General features: G+C 39.8%; 1 protein-coding gene across 1 annotated transcript; it reads right to left on the bottom strand.

Annotated features, from left to right (window-relative positions):
• Nucleotides 1-260: 260 nt before the first annotated feature.
• Nucleotides 261-21,663, bottom strand: LOC115928263 (cysteine and histidine-rich domain-containing protein 1-like). The gene is made up of 10 exons (XM_030995330.1): nt 21,452-21,663; nt 10,815-10,921; nt 10,053-10,139; nt 9,394-9,455; nt 7,761-7,855; nt 5,828-5,892; nt 5,312-5,382; nt 3,456-3,587; nt 2,330-2,492; nt 261-1,328 (listed from the first exon to the last, which is right to left on the bottom strand). The coding sequence occupies exons 1-10, from the start codon at nt 21,531-21,533 to the stop codon at nt 1,224-1,226; spliced, it is 969 nt and encodes a 322-aa protein (XP_030851190.1). The 5' UTR covers nt 21,534-21,663; the 3' UTR covers nt 261-1,223.
• Between the last annotated feature and the right edge of the window lie 222 nt (nt 21,664-21,885).

The raw sequence follows: 21,885 nt of genomic DNA, 5'->3' as shown, positions 1-21,885 counted from the left end.
GACATGATGCAAGAAAAAAGGTGTTTTTGGATGAGGTAGAGTGTAATATCTTTCATGTTTCTGTATCTCATAACACAGAGCGCGCTGTATACATGTAAGTCCTTTGAAGTATGCAGTCGCCATTCATTAACATGTTAGAAACCTGCAGCGGCTTTTATGTGGCGGTTTACGGCGCCATATCTGAACAAATCTTTACTGCACAACTAAAGTCAATATTGAGAAGTTGAGATGATTTAGTACCCCCCCCCTCCCCCCCCCCCCCCCCCCCCCCCCCCCCACTTACTTTATGGATGGATAATGATCTTTGACTGATACGTTGGCAATAAAGCAAGCCTCAAAATGACATGTAACTCATTACATCAGAATACAGATGTGCATCTAGGTACTCAATTAAACTTAGGTATAGGTATGCCATCTCCATTAACGTTTCCTGATAAGGGTCTGTATGACACACATGACAAACATACAAGTAGTAAAGGTCACCTCAATAGTAATATGATAACAGAGAATGTCGTGTTCAACTAGTATAATGACATTACAAGACAACACACCATATTTCTCAATGATCTAAGAGTTTCTCAATGCTGATCTCAAAGTAGTCATATTTGATAGAGTGCACATAAGTTCTGCATGTACAATCTGCTTTACATCAACATCTAAAGATTGGTTTCAGACCTGATGAGCTAGCTACACCTACTCTATACACACTCACAACCTGCCCTGCTTGCATCAAATCCTCTTCACATGACAACAACAATTTCATTTAAAAAATAAAAAATAAAACATTAAAAAAAAATGTTTACATATGGCAGGTGGAGGTCAAAAATAAGAAACGTGGTCAACAAAACCCCTGTAGAATACTAACTTATCGGTGTGTATGTATACACAAATGTTAAGCAGGCCTATACTTACGGTGTGTCGTATCATTTTGATGCCATGTATTGTTTTGTTTCGTTTCAGGTTGTGTTGTTTGTTTGTTTCCTATTGTCAGATAGTTCACAGTGTCACATGTAAAGAAGGCTATCTCTGGTGAATTGATCAATATTCATACAAGAATCAGGGTATCCTTCCAACCTATTAAAACCTGTGTATTAAACTAATACGCGTTTCACTAGGATGTTGGTAAACTTGTACATATGACGGTTTCCTGAGAGGACGCCCAGGTTGTGTGCGAGTGTGAATGACGTCTCGAGGTATAGTCCTATGTAGCCGTTGTTCTCTCGTTATTCCAGTTCAAACTTCTTCCATGACATGGACTCTGCTTTAATGAGCTTGATCTCTACCTTGCTGCCGAGCATGTTCACAACACTCGAGCCTGGGTCAATCACCTATACGATACAATCAAGATACACATCATTATATTACAGTTCTCCTACACATCCAAGCACAATTTATTTAGTCTCGATTTGTATTGTTTACATCAATATGTTTGTAAATTTTGTGTTTGTGTTGTAGGGCCTCGACGGAAAACCAGTATTTAACTGCTGCTGATGGAGCCATCCTATTAAAAACAGACTAATAAGTAAATAAAAATAAATAAATAAATTCTATGAAACTTCACATACATGACATTGACGATGAAGATATACTGTACATGTAATCAAATTTTGATTTCACATGAAATAAGGAAATATGGTTTATCAAATACTTTGCAAGTTTGCATCCAAGAAGTTAATACTTTTTGTGGTTTGAAACATAAGCAATCGGATCCTATATTCTTATCCAAGTCATTTCTAAATAATCATTTTCATTCCCATCTTGTAATTATACATTTTAGCACTGTATGGATTTCATGTAAAACACAGCAATTACAAGTACCAGTAACTACAATTGATGAAGTAATCTACAATTACAAACGATAGAATCACTAGCAAGAGCTTTAAAAAAAAAAAATGACTCCAAACTGGTAACGTTTTCAATTTCTTTCCTTCAGTAATTGATAGGTTTTTAAAATCATTGCTGTCCTTAAATCCAACTTTCATATTTTCATCTGAAATTCATTATCACTCTCCATAGTATTTCCTTGCCACTCCGTCTACCTCTTATGTTCATTTTATTCTCCCCCCCCCCCCTCTCCCTCCCCCTCTCTCTCTCTCTCTCTCTCTCCCTTCTTCATCCCCCTTCTCCCTTCTCTCTCTCTCTCTCTCTCTCTCTCTCTCCCTTCTTCATCCCCCTTCTCCCTTCTCCCTTCTCTCTCTCTCTCTCTCTCTCTCTCTCCCTTCTTCATCCTCCTTCTCCCTTCTCTCTCTCTCTCTCTCTCCCTTCTTCATCCCCCTTCTCCCTTCTCCCTTCTCTCTCTCCCCCTCTCTCTCTCTCTGTTGATCCTTACCCCTTCTAGTTTGATTGTTTTCCTGAATTCACTCTTCTGTTGGTTGAATGATATCTGTATATCTAGAGAGACCTGGTTAGCTTGGACCACTGTAGCACTAGGCTCAGACTTCTTACAATACACAGATAAGACCGCCATTTTACCAGTTTGATGCCAGTCATGCCTGCAAAAGAATACATGTTTTTATGATGAAGACAATATTACGGTAGCCAAAATATCATCCCAACAATGGTCACATTGCAAATCAATCCACAAGTCATGTCTTTCATTCTTTATTCCTTTTGGAGTACCATACTTATTGTACAAAATAGAAACAGACATTACAGAAAGATTCAGCAGATAAGATATACTGTAAGAGTGTGCATAGATATTTGAATATAACACTTTTATTTATTCGTATTGTACCAGAAAAAAGCTCTCCCACAACAATCATTCCAGAATAACTGGCACCCTATCCCACTCCAATCCTCCATACAGCTTCATCTCTATAACTCTATTCCACTTGACTACACCCTCATAGAAACAGCCCCCTAGGACACGCTGGACATCCATCCTCTATACAACTACTCCTTTTTATGTTGTCATATCAATAAGGACAAAATTGAATGGGCAGGGTATACTGGGGGATGGGTAATTGTTGATGAAGAATTTTGTTTAAAGGGATTGGGTAACTTTGTCTCAGATTCTAAAAAGAAATCCTGGATTTAGCTCATGCTGCAATGATGATTATAAACCTTTAGATCAGTCAGGAATCCCATTACTTTGACAAGCCGATCACCTGTCTGATTATCAAGATATTTATGATTGGAAATCAAATTTTTCATTTTTCTTTTTCCTAACATTTTTGTTATAACACTACAGTCTATTGGGGAAAATGAGTATGGTAAAACCGGTCACTCAAAGATTTTCACTTTTTTGAGGCACTTCATAATCATTTTGAAGCGCAATTTTTTTTAGAGCTTCAATATTACATCATATCACAGACACTGATAACACGTAGGGCCATGCATCTCAGATTTAACATTGTTAAACGATCCCTTTAAGGGTAAGCTGTCCTACAGAAATTGTTGTCTGGAGGAAGAGGGTGTTTGGGTAGTAGGTGAGGGAAGGTCCCTCTGTCCCTTACCTGCATGCAACCAGCTGCTTCTCCTCGCTCTCTGTGCTCTTAAAAACATGGCTGCCTGTGGTACAGCCTTCCTGATTTAGAAAGTTATTGAAGTCAGACGTCTTCCTATTGCAACACGACCAGTACTTCATTCTGTGATGAAAAGAAAGAGGGACAGTGTTAGAGAGTTGGAAAGGAAAATAGATGATAATAAAACAGTGCTTAAAAGCGCTTTCCACCAAAGTCTCTAAGCCGAAGACAGTAGCAAGGGAACAGGGGCAGAACAAATTAAGAAAGGTGATAAAGTGGAAAGTGAAAGAATAGAAAATAATAAAGTTGGTAAATGATAATCAAATCTGTCCATTTTGTATACCTTTACCACAGAAGTTTTCATAACATTGCTTTAAAGGCCCCCAAAATAGGAATGGTTAGCGGCTATCAGTGAAAAAAAATACATGGGGGCTCGGGGCGTATTTGCCCCCGAAATGCCCAAAAGAGCCCCCGAAAATCAGAAAAGAGCAAAACAAATTTTAGAGTGCTATTTTCATGCAGGCAAGCTTGAAAAGTAGCCAAAAAAAAAATATTAATTTTTTTCCCTGGAAATGCATAACAGCAACTAAACAAAATGGCCCATATTCTGAAGTCGTGTCTAACTTAGCCACGTCTAAAGTTAATCAACTGTTTAGTTAGACACGACTTAGACAGGACTTAGACGCGAGGTCGTGTCTAAGTCCTGTTTAACTAAATTTCGTATTCTGAAGTCGTGTCTAAGTCTCGTCTAACTAAACAACTGTTTAAGTCCTGTCTAAGTGGTGTTTAACTAAACAACTGTTTAAGTTCTGCGCAAGTCGTGTTTAACTCTTAGTCACGACTTCTGGGCATGCCCAGTAGGCGTTAATTCTGACGAAAGACCCAATGCGCATGCGTGCGCGCACCGGATAAATAAATTAACGCGCACAGCTAGCTGTGCGCGTGCTGGTACCATGGTGATGTGATCGTGACGTAATGACCAGACTGCATGTACTTTGTGCACGTACGTACGTAGTACACGTACTGTACACTGAGATTGACAAACACACTACTTATCGGTGCCTCAGTGCTCGGAAGAACCACAAAAGAAACTTCTCCAACAGAATGGTTAGTTTATTATAGATTATGGAATTTCCAAGATGTCACCAGTAGATAAGAATAGTTAATATTATCGAGAAAAAAAATTAGGCTACACGAGAAAAAATCCTGCAAAACGTATTTGAAATTTTGGAGAATGCACGTACCATCGTTGTCCCCCGCAAGTTCGGGGTCAGCAAGTACAGTGTACCGTCGACGTTGAAAAGCAGCAGAATCGCGCCCTTAAACAGGACTTAAACAACCCCTCGTAGTTGTCTAAAGTTAAACAGGACTTAGACAGGACTTCGTGTTTAACTTTATTTAAACACGACTTCAGAATACCAAAAAAGTTAGACACGACTTCATGTTTAAAGTTAGACGGGACTTAGACAAGACTTAGACAACTGTTTAGTTAAACAGGAGTTAGACACGACTTCAGAATACGGGCCAATGATGTAACAGAAGAAAATAGATATATACATATAAACACAAATTATTTGGTATCGTAACAAATGTGTATTTTTTAAAGAAAATACAGTACATAATTTGCAATAACTTCTTACATTTATGGACAGTTATTAGTTTCTAAATAAATTGAAATGTTATCATAAATGTTATGACATTTTTTTTTGAATAGCCTTGTATACCTGAAGTTTTAGAAAATCATAAACAAAAGTATTCAACCCTTTTGGTGACTGCTCTCCTAGAAGCCAAGCCAATCTACCTCAAAAATCGTTAGACGAGAACAGAATAATGGCCGGAGTGCTTACCCTTCATGGAATATAGCAGCCCCAGGATGATGCTTGCATCGCTCTGTCAAACTCATCTCACCTTCATAAGGCTGTCATCAAACAAACAGGTGGTAAGAGAAGAGTAATAAATGATAAAGTTGAGTTCAGGGGGGCGTTTCACTAAGCCTTTTTTCAATGACAAATGACAAAAACCAGTGACAAATCTGCTGATAACCAATCGAAAGCAAGGATTTTAGTAGCTTATATCAAAAACTGTCATTTGTCACTGATGACAAGTTTTGTAAAACGTCCTCTGGTCATGCGATTGCATTGTGAAAGAAATGGTGTAGAATCGATCAGAAAAAGTTGATAATGTTGCATGTATGAACACTCTTCATTTTGTTGTTGTGAGCTAAACAAAAGAAGCTATATGTAAATTTCAACAAGTGATGAGAAAATGCACAACATATAATTTGGGTGTTCATGACTGCATTTATACAATATTTTCACATCCTTTACAGACCTTTCTTCCAATTTTTGCCCATGAGCACTTACCATCCGACAGCCCTTGTTCTTGCATATTGTTCCTTTCTTAATATCTTCATCACCCTCAGTCGTACCTGAAGGAGTAAATAGAACAACATTGTGAAATATTACAGGTTTAAAAATCATGCAAAGGAGATGAAAATAGTAACTGATATCAGAGATGGGAAGATTGTAAAAAAGATGTAATGACCCTGATGAGTATTTTCTGTTTTAAAACTATACTACACTAGGCTAAAGTGTAAATAAATTAATGCTTCACTATGAGTGACTGGCTCATCATGAATCTTAACTCCACTCCCTCCCTTTCTTCATTGTCTTTTCCTCCCTAATCCTAACCTCCCCCCCCCCCCCCCCGCCACCTCTCACTCCCTCCCTTCATCCCAAAATATTTTGTAATACCCTTAAACTTTCACATGATCAAGGGCTTGTACGACAAACTGTTCAACATCAATTTCTATCTAAATCCTGCAATTTCTCACTTCTACCCCAAGTCATTTATTAACTCTGAACCGTACATTTGATGAAATAAGCCTGAAGGAAAATGTCACCATAGCAAATGATGGACCACCATCAGCGCTCAAAATACACGGGGGCGGTGGGCGATTCGCCCCCGTGAGCTCCATAATCGCCCCCGTCAGGTTGCTCACGGGGGCGATTGCAAAATTAAAAATCGTCCCCGTGGAATTATAAAATTAAGTTTATCTTTTCTGATAAAACTTTAACACAATATTGAGTATTCATTTTCAAACCTTAAACCAATGCAATGGAACTTAGATGGCGCTTTCTCTACCATCTCTACGAGTATTCCCGATACAAACAACGGAAGCTCGCGGTGCGGCCGTCAGCACAGTGGCTATACTGCGCTGGTAGTACCGGTGTGCACGCTGACGCCCAATATCTGCTGGAGCTGGAGATCGACAATCGCGGAAGGACTGAAACATGGAGAATTTTTTTCGTTGTGAAAGTTTGAATCCTCTGAAACCTGGTGATTCTTAAAGACCAGCAAATAATGTAACCCGACCAGTAAATCAATATTGAGAAGAAGAAGAACGCATAAGATGTTGCAGGGGCGGATCTATATGTTTAGGGGGTTTAACCCCCCCCCCCCCCCCTCCCCCTTGGGCTGCCAAGGAAAAATGTGATGTGCACAGAAAAATGCTATCATGTGTCCAGACCTAAACAGTATTAGAAGATGTCAGTAGATGCCAGGAAAACATCACTAACGGGGGTTCAAAAAAGCACCAAAAAATCGCCTCGCCGCTTTGCGGCTCGTGGACGATGATCCGCATGTTAGTAGATGCCAGGAAAACACCACTTACGGGGGTTCAAAATAGCAACAACAAAAATCGCCTCGCCGCTATGCGGCTCGGGGACGATGCTCCACATCGTATTTGGGGTACCCCTCCTCCCTTAGCAAAAAGCTTGATCCGCCCCTGTGTTTTGGAAGGATATGGTAAAGACTAAAAGTAAAGAAAGAATGTAAATAAGGTTGCTCCGAATAATGAGGAGGAAATTATGTGCAGAACGGGAAGAAATGGAGAAAATGTCCTCACGGGGATAAAAGTCAATAACAGCTATGTAACAAGTAAATTTCTAAGAGGAAAAATACCGACTTAGATAAATGATAATGATAAACCAAGGAGTTTCCCGGGTACCAATTCAATGGAAATTTGTATTAAAATAAGAGCCACCGTCAGCACTAAAAGCGCCCCCGTGAGAAGGCTCACGGGGGCTCTTTTTTTTTTTGGAAGAGCCCCCGTGGGCAAAAAATTAATTTGAGCCCTGACCACCATATTTCAGCTCTGACAAAGATTGACTACTATAGATATCAATGAACGGTTCTCAACTTCTCAGTTGGCTCATCTTAGATTAAGCACCATCAGACAGATCAGCTATTACATATTTACTACATATGATGCACATTGCTTCACAGAACACCAACCTTGCTGTGTTTGTGCATTTAATGACATTCGTTCCAGAGCAGCTTTTAATGATGGATCGACGCATAGAGGTAGCTTAATCATTGGTTCATCTAAGCTGTATGAAAAGATAAGAACAAAGAAATAAAAGGTCATATATGAAATATGCATAATGAATATCAGGTGTTATTTTATCATTACTTAATTACTTATCATGCTGGCTTTGCGATCAGCCACTGATCCTCTCCGTCTCACATATTCAGTTACTGGCACATAAGCAGGTGATAAAACATTTACTGTATCTGCTTCAAAATATCAGTTATTATATCTCTTATTGTAAGATTGTTTCATTAGGAAAAGAAAAAGAATAGTTTTACTATAAAAGACGTTTTCTGCCGACTACATCGGAATAGTTCATTGTTTATTGGTGACGTCACGCATAGTTCCCTTTTTCCCTAGGGAAAAAGAGAACTATGCGTTTACCCAGCGAGCGTACAGGATTTCAAATGCCTCAGGAACATTGTTGGTACATTTCTCCCTCGGGCCGATGGCCCTCGTGAGAATAGTACAGGTTGAGGATCCTTTGATGCGAATAGTTTCAGCTAGATCCTCGAGTGTCATTGTATATATGTATATTACCTTCAGAAAAACCTTGAAAAACATCTTTTTTGCAGTTTGAAGATGTGAGATTGTTTTTCTCATTACATGTATTTATATAGTTGTCATTTACTGTAAAAATGCTGTCGCATGATATTTTTGCATATCAGGCAAGCAGTAAGTTTCTTAATATTTATTATTGATAGCGAAGATGTGGGCTTTTCCATAATAATGATGTATTCTCATCTCACTTCACTATTTGAAAAAAAAAATCTGCTGAAAAAGCACAGACATTAATGTATAATGGTGAACAAAATACTCTTTATATCCTGATGTTGTGACCCTAAAATAGTTAATATGTTTTATTTACCAAGCGTAGCTTATCAGTATTTAAACAATGTTCTCTCAATCATATTATTACGCAGCTTTAGAATTTCTACCATATGAGGCATAAACATTCCAGGAATTTCTTCCTAACAAGAACCTCTCCTTCACCTGGGTGGAGAGTGGGAAATGTGGATAAATGTCTCCCCAAAGGACATTAGTAGAATGTGGAAAGGAAAAGCACTAAACACATTTCAAAATGAAAATAACAAAACACACATAACATTTAAAAGATAAAAACAATTTTGACAGGCAACTTCATCTTTAGAAAACAAGATGTGTTGTTTAAATCTTATGGGGTGTTGCAAGGAAGTTGCAATCGATTACCAATCCCCCAAATCAAGCGCAAGTCTTGCGATTAATTGCGAATTTGCAATAATTGCTATTGATCGCAACTCAATTTTCTTGCAATGCCCCATTAGTAAGAGAAAGAGAGGGATAGAGGAGAATAAAAGCTAGATCTAGTAAAATCAATTTAATTGTTAAAACTTAAACCCTAACAAAATCCTAGGAAATTTAGGAGACTAGTGGAGCGTTGCAAGAAAGTTGAGTTGCAATCGAGTGCAAATGTCAGTTGCAAATTTTGCAACTTGCAATCAATCGCAACTTTCTTGCGACTCCCTATTAGAATCTTTATCTGTATTCATATGAAAAGGTTGATAACATTTGAAATACCTTGGTCTTTCTTCAGGATCAGCATTTTGAATTGGCTGGCGAGGTGGAGGTACTACTGCTTTCTATAATCAAGAAAACAAACAAAAGTACTCTTATTGAAAAACAATCACAATTGGAAATCCTGATGACTTTCACACCATCAAACATATATTGAATAAACAAAACAAGATTAAGAGTAAAGACTGATGATTAAGATACATATTATTCTTCAAAAAATATGGTGTGATGAACTACTGAACAGCACATAAAGGGGGATATTATTCACTTCTTGCATTCAGAAAGTAAAGTGATAAACTTGTGTTGATTAATGCACTTCAAATGTGCTTTCGATGACAATAAAAAGGTTTGATAAACACAATCGTGTTATTTCAATATTCTTCGCTTTCAAATTCAAACATTTTCTCACTTTCTGTTTACTCTTTCCTGTCTACTAAAACATGTGAATTTTAAATACACTTAAAAATGATGTGAATTGAATTGTTTACTGAATCATTAACCAGAATGCCAACCCATAGAAGGAAGTTGTTATTTTATGTAGGTCATACATACAAATGTTCATTTCAAAATGGCAGTGAAAATGACATTCTTATCTTAAGAAAAATTGTACCCACTACCCACTCCATCCCCTGAGAGGAATATGACATGCCTCTAAATCTTACCTCAGGCACAATATCATCTGTGTTTGTTGATTGTGGTTTAGGTTCTTCCACAGGTTTCACTGGATTGTGTTTAGACCTTCCACACCCCTGTATAAAAAAAGAAACAAGGGAAATGACTCAACAGCACAAACAAGAAGGAATGCCTTCAACTGATCATGAGAATACCAGATGCACATTGTGTTATTACCAAGAGTTAGTTAGCTTATGAAGGCGAATAGTGCATGCACATGTATCTTAATGAAATACTTGCACTGTTCATTGTCCATTTATTTTTTGTACTGTGTCTTCTCACATTTAATAAAAAGACCAAGTCAGACGCCGGCAAATGAAGCAGAAGAAGATGGCTGCTCCCTCCCGTGCCAAGGGCATTATACACCTTCTTTTATGAAAATGAATAATTCAAATGTAGCTTGGATAGAGAGAATGTCATTCCATAGATAAAATCTATGAAAATCTTAAAGATACACAAAATACAATTTTCTTTGAAAGGAACAAATAAAAGGTTAATATTGCATCTTGTTTGGTGAGAGAGAGAGAGAAGGGCTTTCACTCACACAGAGGATTGAAGTGTCCTTCTAGCTCTTATAGTCACAGCAATCACAAAGACTGATAAAAACACAGAAAAGCAATACTATCACAATATCCTCATATCCAACTTGAAGTTGAATACTTATTTGAACTGGTGAATGCTAATTTGAACTGGTGAATGCTAATTAATTACTATGAGTGCAATGCCCACAGTTAAAAACATTATTGACATACCGGTATATTGAGGAATTCAGTGAAATCGGTAGTTCTCTTCTTGCAACATGTCCAACCCTTCAACGCATCATGGAAAACAGGAGCTCCAGGGTGATGAATGCAGCAATCTGTACAAGCAAGATTGAATAATTTTGAATTCCATGTAAATGTTATGTTATATTAACTATAATACTAATAGCAAGTAAATCTGTTCTTTTTCTTGATGCACCTTGTAGTCCTGACTTGTTTGATACTATTAGGCCGTCTAGGACCTCTAGTCAAACATGGGTATTAATAGGAAGAATTATACAATTCATTTTTCAAAAATCACTTTTATACATTTGAATAAAGTCAATATAAAGGCAAAATCATGACTTTTTATAAATAGTGTCATTCTAATTATATGTGGCATACACCCCTAGTTATGAGATTGAAGAATTGAAGTCGATTCTCAAATATATATTAAATGCCAAGTAAAACTATTTTAGCGAATGACAAAATAAAAAGTTCGGAAATCTTCTGATTAATTCCACAATAAAGAATTTCACTGACAAGTCAGTGGAATAGCCATGTTTTTTTGTTTTTTTCATTGTCTACCTGTCTGGTAATTTCGAACTTGTCTTTCACTCTGGGGAAATTTTCCCATCCTAGGCCTATATTTTAGAGAGAAAAAAGATTTATGATTCTCCTCTTCTTCTCCTGCTTCCCAACTTTGTCCTTGAGCCGGTGTTAAAGGTAATACAAAGTATTGGGAAATTTCGAAAATTGGGTGGATAGGGAATCTTTACAATTTTGATATATTTGGATGCCCCTGTGGATGTATTATAAGCACTAAAAAAATTAACTCCTAAAACACTTCTGTTTTCGAGAAAAATTGAAAATAAAAATTTACCGGTGCTCCCGGTAAATTTTGATAAATTTCAAATAGCGCCTACGGCCGTACAATGGTCGCTGCGACCATGAAAATCTCAGAATATGTAGTTGTGATATATAATTTCCAAACGGGAATAGCTAATCGGTCGATTTTAGTCAAGAAACGTTGTTTCATAGCTAAATTAATATCTTGACCTTGAGAGGGAGCTATACAACATAAAGAGTTTATTATTTATAATTTCATAACTTTAGACTCGAATTCAACCGGGACAACGATCAATGAATATTGTAGGAACGCATATGCTTCCAATATGTTAATTTGAGCCAAATTCATGACCCCATACCAAAACTTTGTAATACCTTTAAGAAGACTTCAGTCTCTTATCAAGACATTCTTCATTTCTTCTCATGTTGTCCAATGTCCATCCTCATCATCTATTTGAATTTGAATTTCTTCCTCTACTAAATTCTTTCACATATTGTACCTGCATACTCCTTTTCTCATTAGGATTTCCTATTCTCTTTTCTTCTTCTCTTCATCTTCTTTATTTTCTCTTCATCTTACCGGTACTCTTATTCTTCTTCTCCTCCTTAGGTTGCAGAGGTTTGTCCAACTTTGTCTTCAACTTAGTACTTCATAAAATCATGCATCACATCACTAACACCATCAACCAAGTATCAGTATCAGTCTGTGTTGTTGTTAGTGTTTCTAAGTATCAAGTATTATGTTGTCTACCGTTTGTTTTCTACTTTGTCTTCTTCAATCTTTCTTAGATCTAGACTATGTATATTCTTTCTTTCTTTCCCTCTTTTGTTTAGTTCTCTCTTTTGTTTAGTTCTCTCTCTTTTCCCCCTTTTGTTTTGTTCTCTGTCTCTCTCTTTCTCTCCTACTCCTAGTTTCTTTCTTTGATCTTTCTCTTTCTGTACTTCATTGTTGTAATGCTACATGTATAAATATTGGTATTTACTGCTAATCTGCTTTTATTTATTAGGGTCGATTATTTTAGATTTACAAGTACATGTGATTGATGATGAAAAGCTACACTGTAGTTACCTACATGTAGGTCTATCAAACATACTGTATATCTAAGACTAAGTACACAACTTTTGCACTAGTCATGCATGCTGGTATGTACACATTAAATGCTAGACCGAATTTTCCGTCTCTTCTTCTTCTTCTTCTTCAAAATAATCTGCCTCCTTCACTGCTGAAGATTCTTGCAGATGTGTGCGAGTGCATGTGTGTTGCGACATGGGGATGTCCAGGTGTGCCGGTGAGAGGTGTATATATACATAGTGCCAGTAAAAAAAAACATTGCCGGAATTTACTTCCCCCCGGTCTTTAGTTGTCGCTGGAAGGCTTCCACTGATGGAGCCAGGACAACCTCAAGAGGGAGAGCGTTCCACTGTCGAACAGTGCGAGGAAAGAAGGAGTGAATATGTTGCTCTGTTCGTGACTGCATGACACGATAACAGTAAGGACGAGACGATCTTGTAGTTCTTACGACTGTTGCCGGTTGGATGTAGTGGTGGATGTCAAAGTCAACCAAAGAGTAGTGCATCTTGTACAGTAAAGTGAGACGTTGATGCTCTCTTCTCTTCTGGAGGGAGGTCCATCCAAGTTGACTCAGCATATCAGAGACGCTAGATGTATGATGATAGCGGTTGAGAACATATCTCGCTGCTCGTCTCTGGACCATCTCCAACTGGTTTACACATCTGATGGTGTGTGGATCCCAAACAGCACTCCCGTACTCAAGAAGAGGGCGAACGAGAGCCTGGTATGCAGTAGTCTTAAGCCGAGTGGAGTTGACACGCAGGTTCCTTCTAAGAAAGGCTAGGGTGTTGTTTGCCTTCTTGCAAGTGGCAGATACATGCTGTGTCCAGTTGAGGTCAGCAGTGAGAGTAATGCCAAGGTATTTGGCAGCTGACACAGACTCCAAGATTTCTCCGTTGAGTGAATAACGATGGACATACTTGGTCTTCTTCCTGGAGACAGTTATGACCTGGCATTTCTTTGGATTTAGTGCCATCATCCACTTGCTTGACCACCTACAAAGTTGATCAAGATCCTGCTGTAGCAAGTCTGCATCCTCAGGTGTCTGGATGGTATGGTACAGAACCGTGTCATCGGCGAAGAGTCTGACTTTCGTTGAAAGTTGGTTTGGCAGGTCATTTATGTAGAAAAGGAAGAGGCAGGGTCCGAGTACTGACCCTTGAGGCACACCTGACTGGACCTCTACCGTTGATGACGTATGACCATCTAGAACAACTTGCTGCTTACGGTTGGAGAGAAAACTGGATATCCAGTCAATGTTGTGGCCTCTCACACCATAGTATTCCATCTTCTTCAGAAGCCTCTGGTGACCAACCTTGTCGAAGGCTTTACTGAAGTCTGTGATTACTATGTCCGTCTGATTGTTGTCCTCCATGTTGTTCAAGAGGTCGGTGACAAAGCCAGTCAGTTGGAGTTCACACGACTTCTTAGCTTGGAAACCATGTTGAAGTGGGCAGAGGATACTGTTTCTGCGCGCATGACCCATGATGTTACTTGCAAATATGTGCTCCATCATTTTGCAGATGATACTTGTGAGAGAGATTGGGCGGTAATTCTCAGGATCTGTTTTAACTCCCTTCTTGTAGATGGGGACCACGTTCGCAAGGCGCCAATCATCTGGAACTTCACTGGTCCTGTATGAGACATCAAAGATGGCACGCAGAGATGGAGCTACCACTCTTGAAAGCTTGCGGAGTACCAATGCTGGTATTCCATCTGGTCCCGGGGCTTTCCGGACTTTCAACTTCTTTAACATCTTAACAATGCCTTCGGTTGAGATGTGGATGTCTGGCATGGAGTCATACGGAGATGTTTCAGGAAGGAGATCAGCGGGAACATCAGTTTCATTGGTGAAAGCCATCTTGAATTGTTTGTTCAGTGCTTCAGCCTTGTCCTGGGGGCTAGTGATAGTATGCTCATCAGTTTTCAGAGTATGTATCCCACAGCGGTCAGTACGATTGTTCTTCACAAACTTCCAGAACCTCTTCATTCCCTCGTACTCATTGGGTCCATCAGCAGTGAAGATTGACTCAAGATGGCTCCAATATGCCTTTCTTGATTCTGCTTGGATGAGGCGTTTCAAATGCTGCAATTCTGTCTCAAGCGGGAAAGGGACCAGCATGTTCTGTTTCCTGAGCCTGGTCACTTGCTTGTGTAACCTATCTCTCTTATAGATGAGTTTACGGATACCGCTAGTAATCCACGGCAAGTCTTGTTTCTGTTTGAGCATCTTGTGGGGGACGAATGATTGAATACCCCCTTCAATTCCACTCTTGAAGAGTTGCCACAGGTCATGGACTGATGCACTGGATGACTTGCTACATATGTAGTCTGCCACATGTTGCATGAGTTCTGCGAAGCCCTCCCAGTCTGCTTTCTTGTACATAGGAACTTTCCTCTTTGGCTGGTATCTTCGTGGGGGTGACATGTCTATATCAGCAACTGGACAGTTGTGGTCCGAGATACCAGGCACTACCTTCACAGAGTTGACCAAGGTTGGATTGCTGATAAGTATCAAGTCAAGAGTGTTCGCTTGTCGAGTAGGCTCTTTGACAAGTTGGGTAAGACCGTGATCGTTTATAATTTCCCCAAACTGATGATGAAGGGCAGGGTAAGCACAGGGACCAACATAAGGGCCATCCCACTTCCATCCAGGTAGGTTGAAATCTCCTGCGAGTACAACCAGGTGTCTTCTATCTAACCTGGAAAGAGACCGTTGCAGCTCAGCGAGGCTGACTTCATCATCTTCTTTTGGTCGATAGTAAGCTGCAACATGAAGTGTTTTGCTCCCTGCCATTTCAATACGACACCACAGTATCTCACAGTCAGTCTCCAGTTCTTCCTCTCTTGTAACGATCAAATCAGTCTTGGTGGCAATAAACACCCCTCCATGTGGGTCATTTGAACGGTCCCTACGTAGGATGCTGTATTGCTCATCAAGGAATACTTCATTGCTGTTGATGCCATCAGACAACCAGGACTCTGTACCAATGACTATGTCAGGGTTGTGTTGATGAACCAAGATGGAAAATGGTTGCATCTTAGCACGTATACTCTGGCAGTTCACATTGAGAAATCTTAGCACTCTAGGTCGAGGTTTGTGCTTAGACCGCCTTTGCTTGATGTTTTGGGGCGACGATGAGTAGGCGGGTGAACCAGGAGATGATGGGTTTGATGAGTCACATGTAGGCCTACATGAATTTGAGTTTTCCTCGCTGATGACATTTTGGCCATCAGGATCAAGCACTCCAAACCTGTTGGTGTCTGGACTGAGTTGCAAGCTTGAGAGACAGGAATGAGCCAAATTTTGAGCCCCACAGTGGTTGCAGATCCATACGATAGAGCTAGAATCAAATGCTACATACTCGGTAGATGTTAAGCCAATGCATTCGGCGTGAAACCATTTCAGACAGGTTCCTTCACACTGCACTCCTGTAGTCCTTGTAGTAACTGCCCTGGAGCATACTCCACAAGGATATTTAGGCTTTCTACCCATTACACAATATCTAATTATGAAGAACTACTACTAATAATACATACATTACTTGCTGGCAGGAACAGATCAGTAGTGTCAGTACACATGTAGACTACTACAGCTATCAGAGAAAATGCACACAAGCTTAAAAAAAGCAGTTAAAATTCCACATCAGAGGCTAAGCAGTCAAGTATCGTGTCATGCATTGATTAGAAGTAAATAGATCCTTGCATGAATGATGACTAGAGAAATCTTGAACTTTGAAGGAAATCCAAAGTAGACCCTGGTGCAAGTTAAAACAAAATTCATGGAGATCCACCATGAAGTGCTATGAGTGGGACTGCCCTGAGAATATACACAAAGCTCCAGATGAACAATGAAGATCAATTTCCCCAAATTCAGGTTTATTTCCACACAAAATCCAAGAATATCACATCCAGGGAGCTGTTAGATGTAAGTACACCTATAGCTGGCATCCATGAATACAAAAAGTGGTATTTTGTTGGTAGATTAAGTGGATTTTTTGGCAGCTGCCAACACAACAACACATCCCCATATGCACACACACACACACCTCTGCACACACACACACACCTCTTTCGTCTCTTTCGTTCGTTAAGCCTCTTATTTGGGTAGGGTCGGCTCTCTCTTTAGAGACGTAAACCGTTTATACGCATTCCCTTGCTAACGCCATGGCTGTTTATGGCCATATTTTTATGTCCCGAAAATCCCCCAAAATGTCATTTTACCTCGTGCATATTATATTGTAAATTAGGCCTAGGCTATAATAAATGGGTTCCACTCACCAACTTGACTGAAATAATCTGTTTAATGGTCCCTTTTAAGGAAATTATGGGTCAAAATCGAAATCCATGTTAAAAATCTTGCTAGACGTATTTTAACTCTCGCTGCGCATGACGTCATCTAGAGTAGAGTCTCCGGTTTGCGGCATCGCCCGGTTTGCGGCCAGGGGTATTTGTTTTAAAAATAAAATGAATATGACTCGATAATAATCATTGAAACCTACCGTGGATTCCACGGTAAGTTCTGCTTTGCCGAAAACGTCCGTAGCAGGTGCTCCTGTCGGTACGGAGTATCCGTCAGCGATGTCGGAAATCTACGGCACCAGTCGCCGATGAAAATTCCAGCAGGTGCTAACTTTTAAGTTAAGAGATCGAGGCATGACTAGATCAATATTGTAGCTCTATTTGTCCGATATTTGTCCGATTGGAGGTGAAATTTGATGTTTTTGTGGAAGTATGATGGCTGTGGTCTGTCTCCTATCGCAGATATTTTGATTGTGCCACCGCATGGCCAGTTGCATGGGGTGGCCGCAAACCGGCACGTAATTACGTGTTTTTTCTGGTTTGCGGCGGGGGGTGTTAATACACACATAACATGCGGGATCGTGTATGATGGTATGTGTGCTGATGTGTGTACCCGCTATGACCCGATAGTTTCTAGTAGTACTTACCCCCGGATGGGATGATCCATTCGAGGAAAAGGTGAAATTGTTTAAAACTTGACAAATTTACCGTAGCAACAGATAAACATGAGAATTTGGGTTACCCGTAGTAATTTGGTACATGCTTTCATCGTGACGTAGCGCATAAAGCTTTGTGACGTACGCGTGCCGCAAACCGGTAATGCGTGCCCGCAAACCGGGGAACTCGAAGCATTTCGAAACGTGGTCAATGCTGACCACGCTGTGGGTCAGTTAGGTTATTTGTGACTTCTATTTAATAAGTAAGTATATGGACTCTTTATTGAGGGTATTGAAGTATTCTGTGAGTATTCCAATAAAAATAGAATCGGCAGTTCCCGCCGATCGGCCGCAGACCAGAGCCACTACTCTATATGTAAATCTCATCTCTTCTAGTAGGGAGGCCAATGCCCGGGCGTAAGGCTTCTACGCCTACGATTTGTGCGCTCGTCGTCCAAGTCAGAAAATTACCAGAAGAAAAAAAAAGGGGAAAAAAAAGAAAACAAATATCTATGGAATAAAATGTATAACAAATACACAATTACACACTCCACAACATACCTATAATCACGGATCTGTAACAGTCTTTCACCCTTTGTTGACGATCTTGCAGATTTTGACGTATTTTGATCCAATAATTGCGCTAGCAGACGAAAATAACGGACGCACAAGAGAAACTAGAAGGGTCCTAGAGGGCGATGAGGTTAGCTCACTAAAATCCTTCTCAATGACTGAAGGTAGAGCCTAAAAATATGGAACCAATTTAATATCAAAGAACTTTTGATAGAGATTAACATATCAGTTGTGCACAAATGTCACTTTTAACAACTAGAAAATATAACGAAAAACGATCATATCTTTTTAATTGCAGATTTTTACAAACTGCACATACGAAGGTAGATAGAGTACGATGTTTTTGTCAATCTTGCGTTGGTTTGAGCCCCATAGCTAGAGCCATCTCAAATTGGGGTGGAAAACTGTGAACAGAGACATGATTGTTCGAGCCCCAAATTGAAGTCTTGCGACATCATTATATGAATATGTATGAGCTCCGGTCTCATCGCGCGCAAAAAAAATTTGACGTAGTCTCACACATAGTACCTTATTCTCAGCACTAGGTCAGTGTCGTGCAGTAATGTATGAGAAGTGTAAAAAAAGACATTTCAGTAAAAAAAAAAAGTCTACGTGAGCAGTCTATACTCCAATTGAGAAGTGTAATGAATGCCATGATTTGAACGTGTGTGTTTTAGTGTATGATATCATCATATGGTTAGTGAGAGAGAGAGAGAGAGAGAGAGAGAGAGAGGGAGAGAAATATCTCGGTCAGTACACGTCTATCAATGCGTGCAGTCCTATTGACTATGTTTGATTCTGTATTGTGTTCGCTGCAACTGTTGGATTTATCGATCGTATTGTGTTCGCTGCAACTGTTGGATTTTGCAGTGTCAGATTGATCTTTACTCATGAGGAAATAATTGGAATACATATCAAAACTAAGGTAGGCCTATTTATTTATTTCAATAATTTTCTTAATTTACAATGAGTGGTTTTCGAGCTTTCTCTTTTGACCCTCCATGCCGTGCATGGCATGGCTAGCATGGCTCGATTGCGGCTTGCATGCAATTACCGTACCTGGACGGCCTGCAGTACTGTGTCGGTGTGTGCGACTAATTCAAGGCTAGCCGATGATGATGAATGTACTTTCGCGCGAAGTTTTGAACTTGTTGTCCGGGCAATGACCATGATGACACGCCCATTCCCTCGGGCCTGTCTAATTCTCGACGTAATTTTTGGGACCATGAAATTGATTGTTTCAAGGCTCTTACGTACGGCCAGGCGTAGAAGGAAGCTCATAGGAACTAGCTGGATATCTCCTATTTTATGGAACTTCTGGAGCCAGCAGATGGGTGAGTTTTCTTAGTGAAAGAAAATGCTTTCTTTTAATGTTTGTTTTATTATAAACAAATCAGTAATTAAAAAGTTAGATTTGGGCATTGGCCTCCCTACTTCTAGTCTACGCCAAAGGCAAAATGATTATGAAGGAAAAACTGTGCGCGAGCTACACGTTCGTAATGGCGTTCAGGGCTCAAATTAATTTTTGTCCACGGGGGCTCTTCCCCCCCCCCCCAAAAAAAAGAGCCCCCGTGAGCCTTCTCACGGGGGCTCTTTTAGTGCTGACGGGGGCTCTTCTTTTAATACAAATTTCCATTGAATTGGTACCCATGAAACTCCTAAATTCCTTGTTTTTTATTATTATCATTTATCGTCCACGAACCGCGTAGCGGCGAGGCGATTTTTATTCTTGCTATTTTTAACCCCCGTAAGACAGTGATGTTTTCTTGACATCTACTAACATGCGGAGCATCGTCCACGAGCCGTGAGGCGATTTTTTGGTGCTATTTTGAACCCCCGTAAATGATATTTTCCTGGCATCTACTAACGTGCGGAGCCTTTTTTTGGTGCTATTTTGAACCCCCCGTAAGTAATGCTTTCCTGGCATCTACTGCCATCTATACTGTGTAGGTCTGGACACATGATGGCATTTTTCTATGCACATCACATTTTCACTTGGCAACCCAAGGGGGAGGGGGTAGGAGGGTTAAACCCCCTAAACCGCCTAGATCCGCCCCTGCAACATTTTTGGTCTTGTTTTCTTCTCGATATTGATTTACTGGTCGAGGTACATAATTTGCTGGTCTTTTAGAAGCACCAGATTTCAGAGGATTCACACTTTTCACAACGAAAAACTTCTGCATATTTCAGTCTTTGCGTGATCGTCTCCAGCTCCAGCAGATATTGGGCGTCAGCGTGCAAACCTGTACTACCGGCGCAGTATAGCCCCTGCTGACGGCCGCACAATAATAGTGCAAGCTTCCGTTTTTTGTATCGGTAATACTCATAGAGATGGGAGAGATAGCGCCATCTAAGTTCCATTTCATTGGTTGAAGGTTGAAAATTGACACTCAATATTGTGTTAAAGTTATATCAGAAAAGATAATCTTTATTCCATAATTACACGGGGGCGATTTTAAATTTTGGAATCGCCCCCGTGAGCAACCTGACGGGGGCGATTATGGAGCTCACGGGGGCGAATCGCCCACCGCCCCCGTGTATTTTGAGCGTTGATGGCGTTATCACAGTTTTTCTTCATAATCATTCTGCCTTCGGCGTAGACTAGAATAGATGAGATTTAGATGACGTCATGCGCAGCGAGAGTTAAAATACGTCTCTTAGTCTTACAAGATTTTCAACATGGACTTCGATTTTGACCCATAATTTCCTAAAAAGGGACCATTAAACACATTATTTCAGTCAAGTTGGTAAGTGGAACCCATTTATTATAGCCTAGGCCTAATTTACAATATAATATGCACAAGGTAAAATGACATTTTGGGGGATTTTCGGGACATAAAAATATGGCCATAAATGGGCATGGCGTTAGCAAGGGAATTCGTATAGGACTCTAGATCTAGGGTAGGGCTAAACGGTTTCCGTCTCTAAAGAGAGAGCCGACCCTACCCAAATAAGAGGCTTAACGAACAAAAGAGACGGAAAATTCGGTCTAATTAAATGCATGCCCGTCAAGTAATGACTCACTAAAAAGTCATAGCCAGACGGCCTGAGCTGCGCCTGGCACTGTGGCAGTACAGTAAAGCCCACAGCATCATACCACAACTCATAACCACGCCACCCCGCTAGGGCAGGCAGAACGGCGCGGTTAATACCGAACACATCAACTCGCTTATTTATAGGATTATTTTCAATCTCACCTGGACCGTCTTCCTCGGGCGAATAAACGCTTCCACATCCCTTGTTGTAACACTGAAGTTTCTCTGGGTTTTCAGCAGACATTAGGCTTGTTTTTTTTTAAAGGTTTATCGAGAAAAAGTACAAAATGTTTCCGTAATCTTCACAGGAAGAAAAGTTTTGTGAGGAAAATTCTAGTACGACAGTTCATTCATTCATTTACCGGAAGTTGCGTGCTTTGAAGGCCTGTGTATTATAGTCTCAGAAATTTAGACACATAAGCAATTTTGTACAATCTTGAGCATTTCATTGATATTATTGTAGTCCTGTACTTAGCGCAGTCATATATAATATAAATACATTTGAATGTTATCTTCATTTCCCCCTGATAATATATTTGTGACAGAAAAAGAGAATATCTAAGCATTTTTTTTTTGATCATTTATGTCTTAATGTG

Source organism: Strongylocentrotus purpuratus, unplaced genomic scaffold (genome assembly GCF_000002235.5).
Source record: "Strongylocentrotus purpuratus isolate Spur 01 unplaced genomic scaffold, Spur_5.0 spur5_scaffold_21, whole genome shotgun sequence".
Classification (NCBI taxonomy): Eukaryota; Metazoa; Echinodermata; class Echinoidea; order Camarodonta; family Strongylocentrotidae; genus Strongylocentrotus; species Strongylocentrotus purpuratus.
The sequence above is the reverse complement of the archived record's forward strand: the minus strand, read 5'-3'. Positions and strand labels throughout refer to the sequence as shown.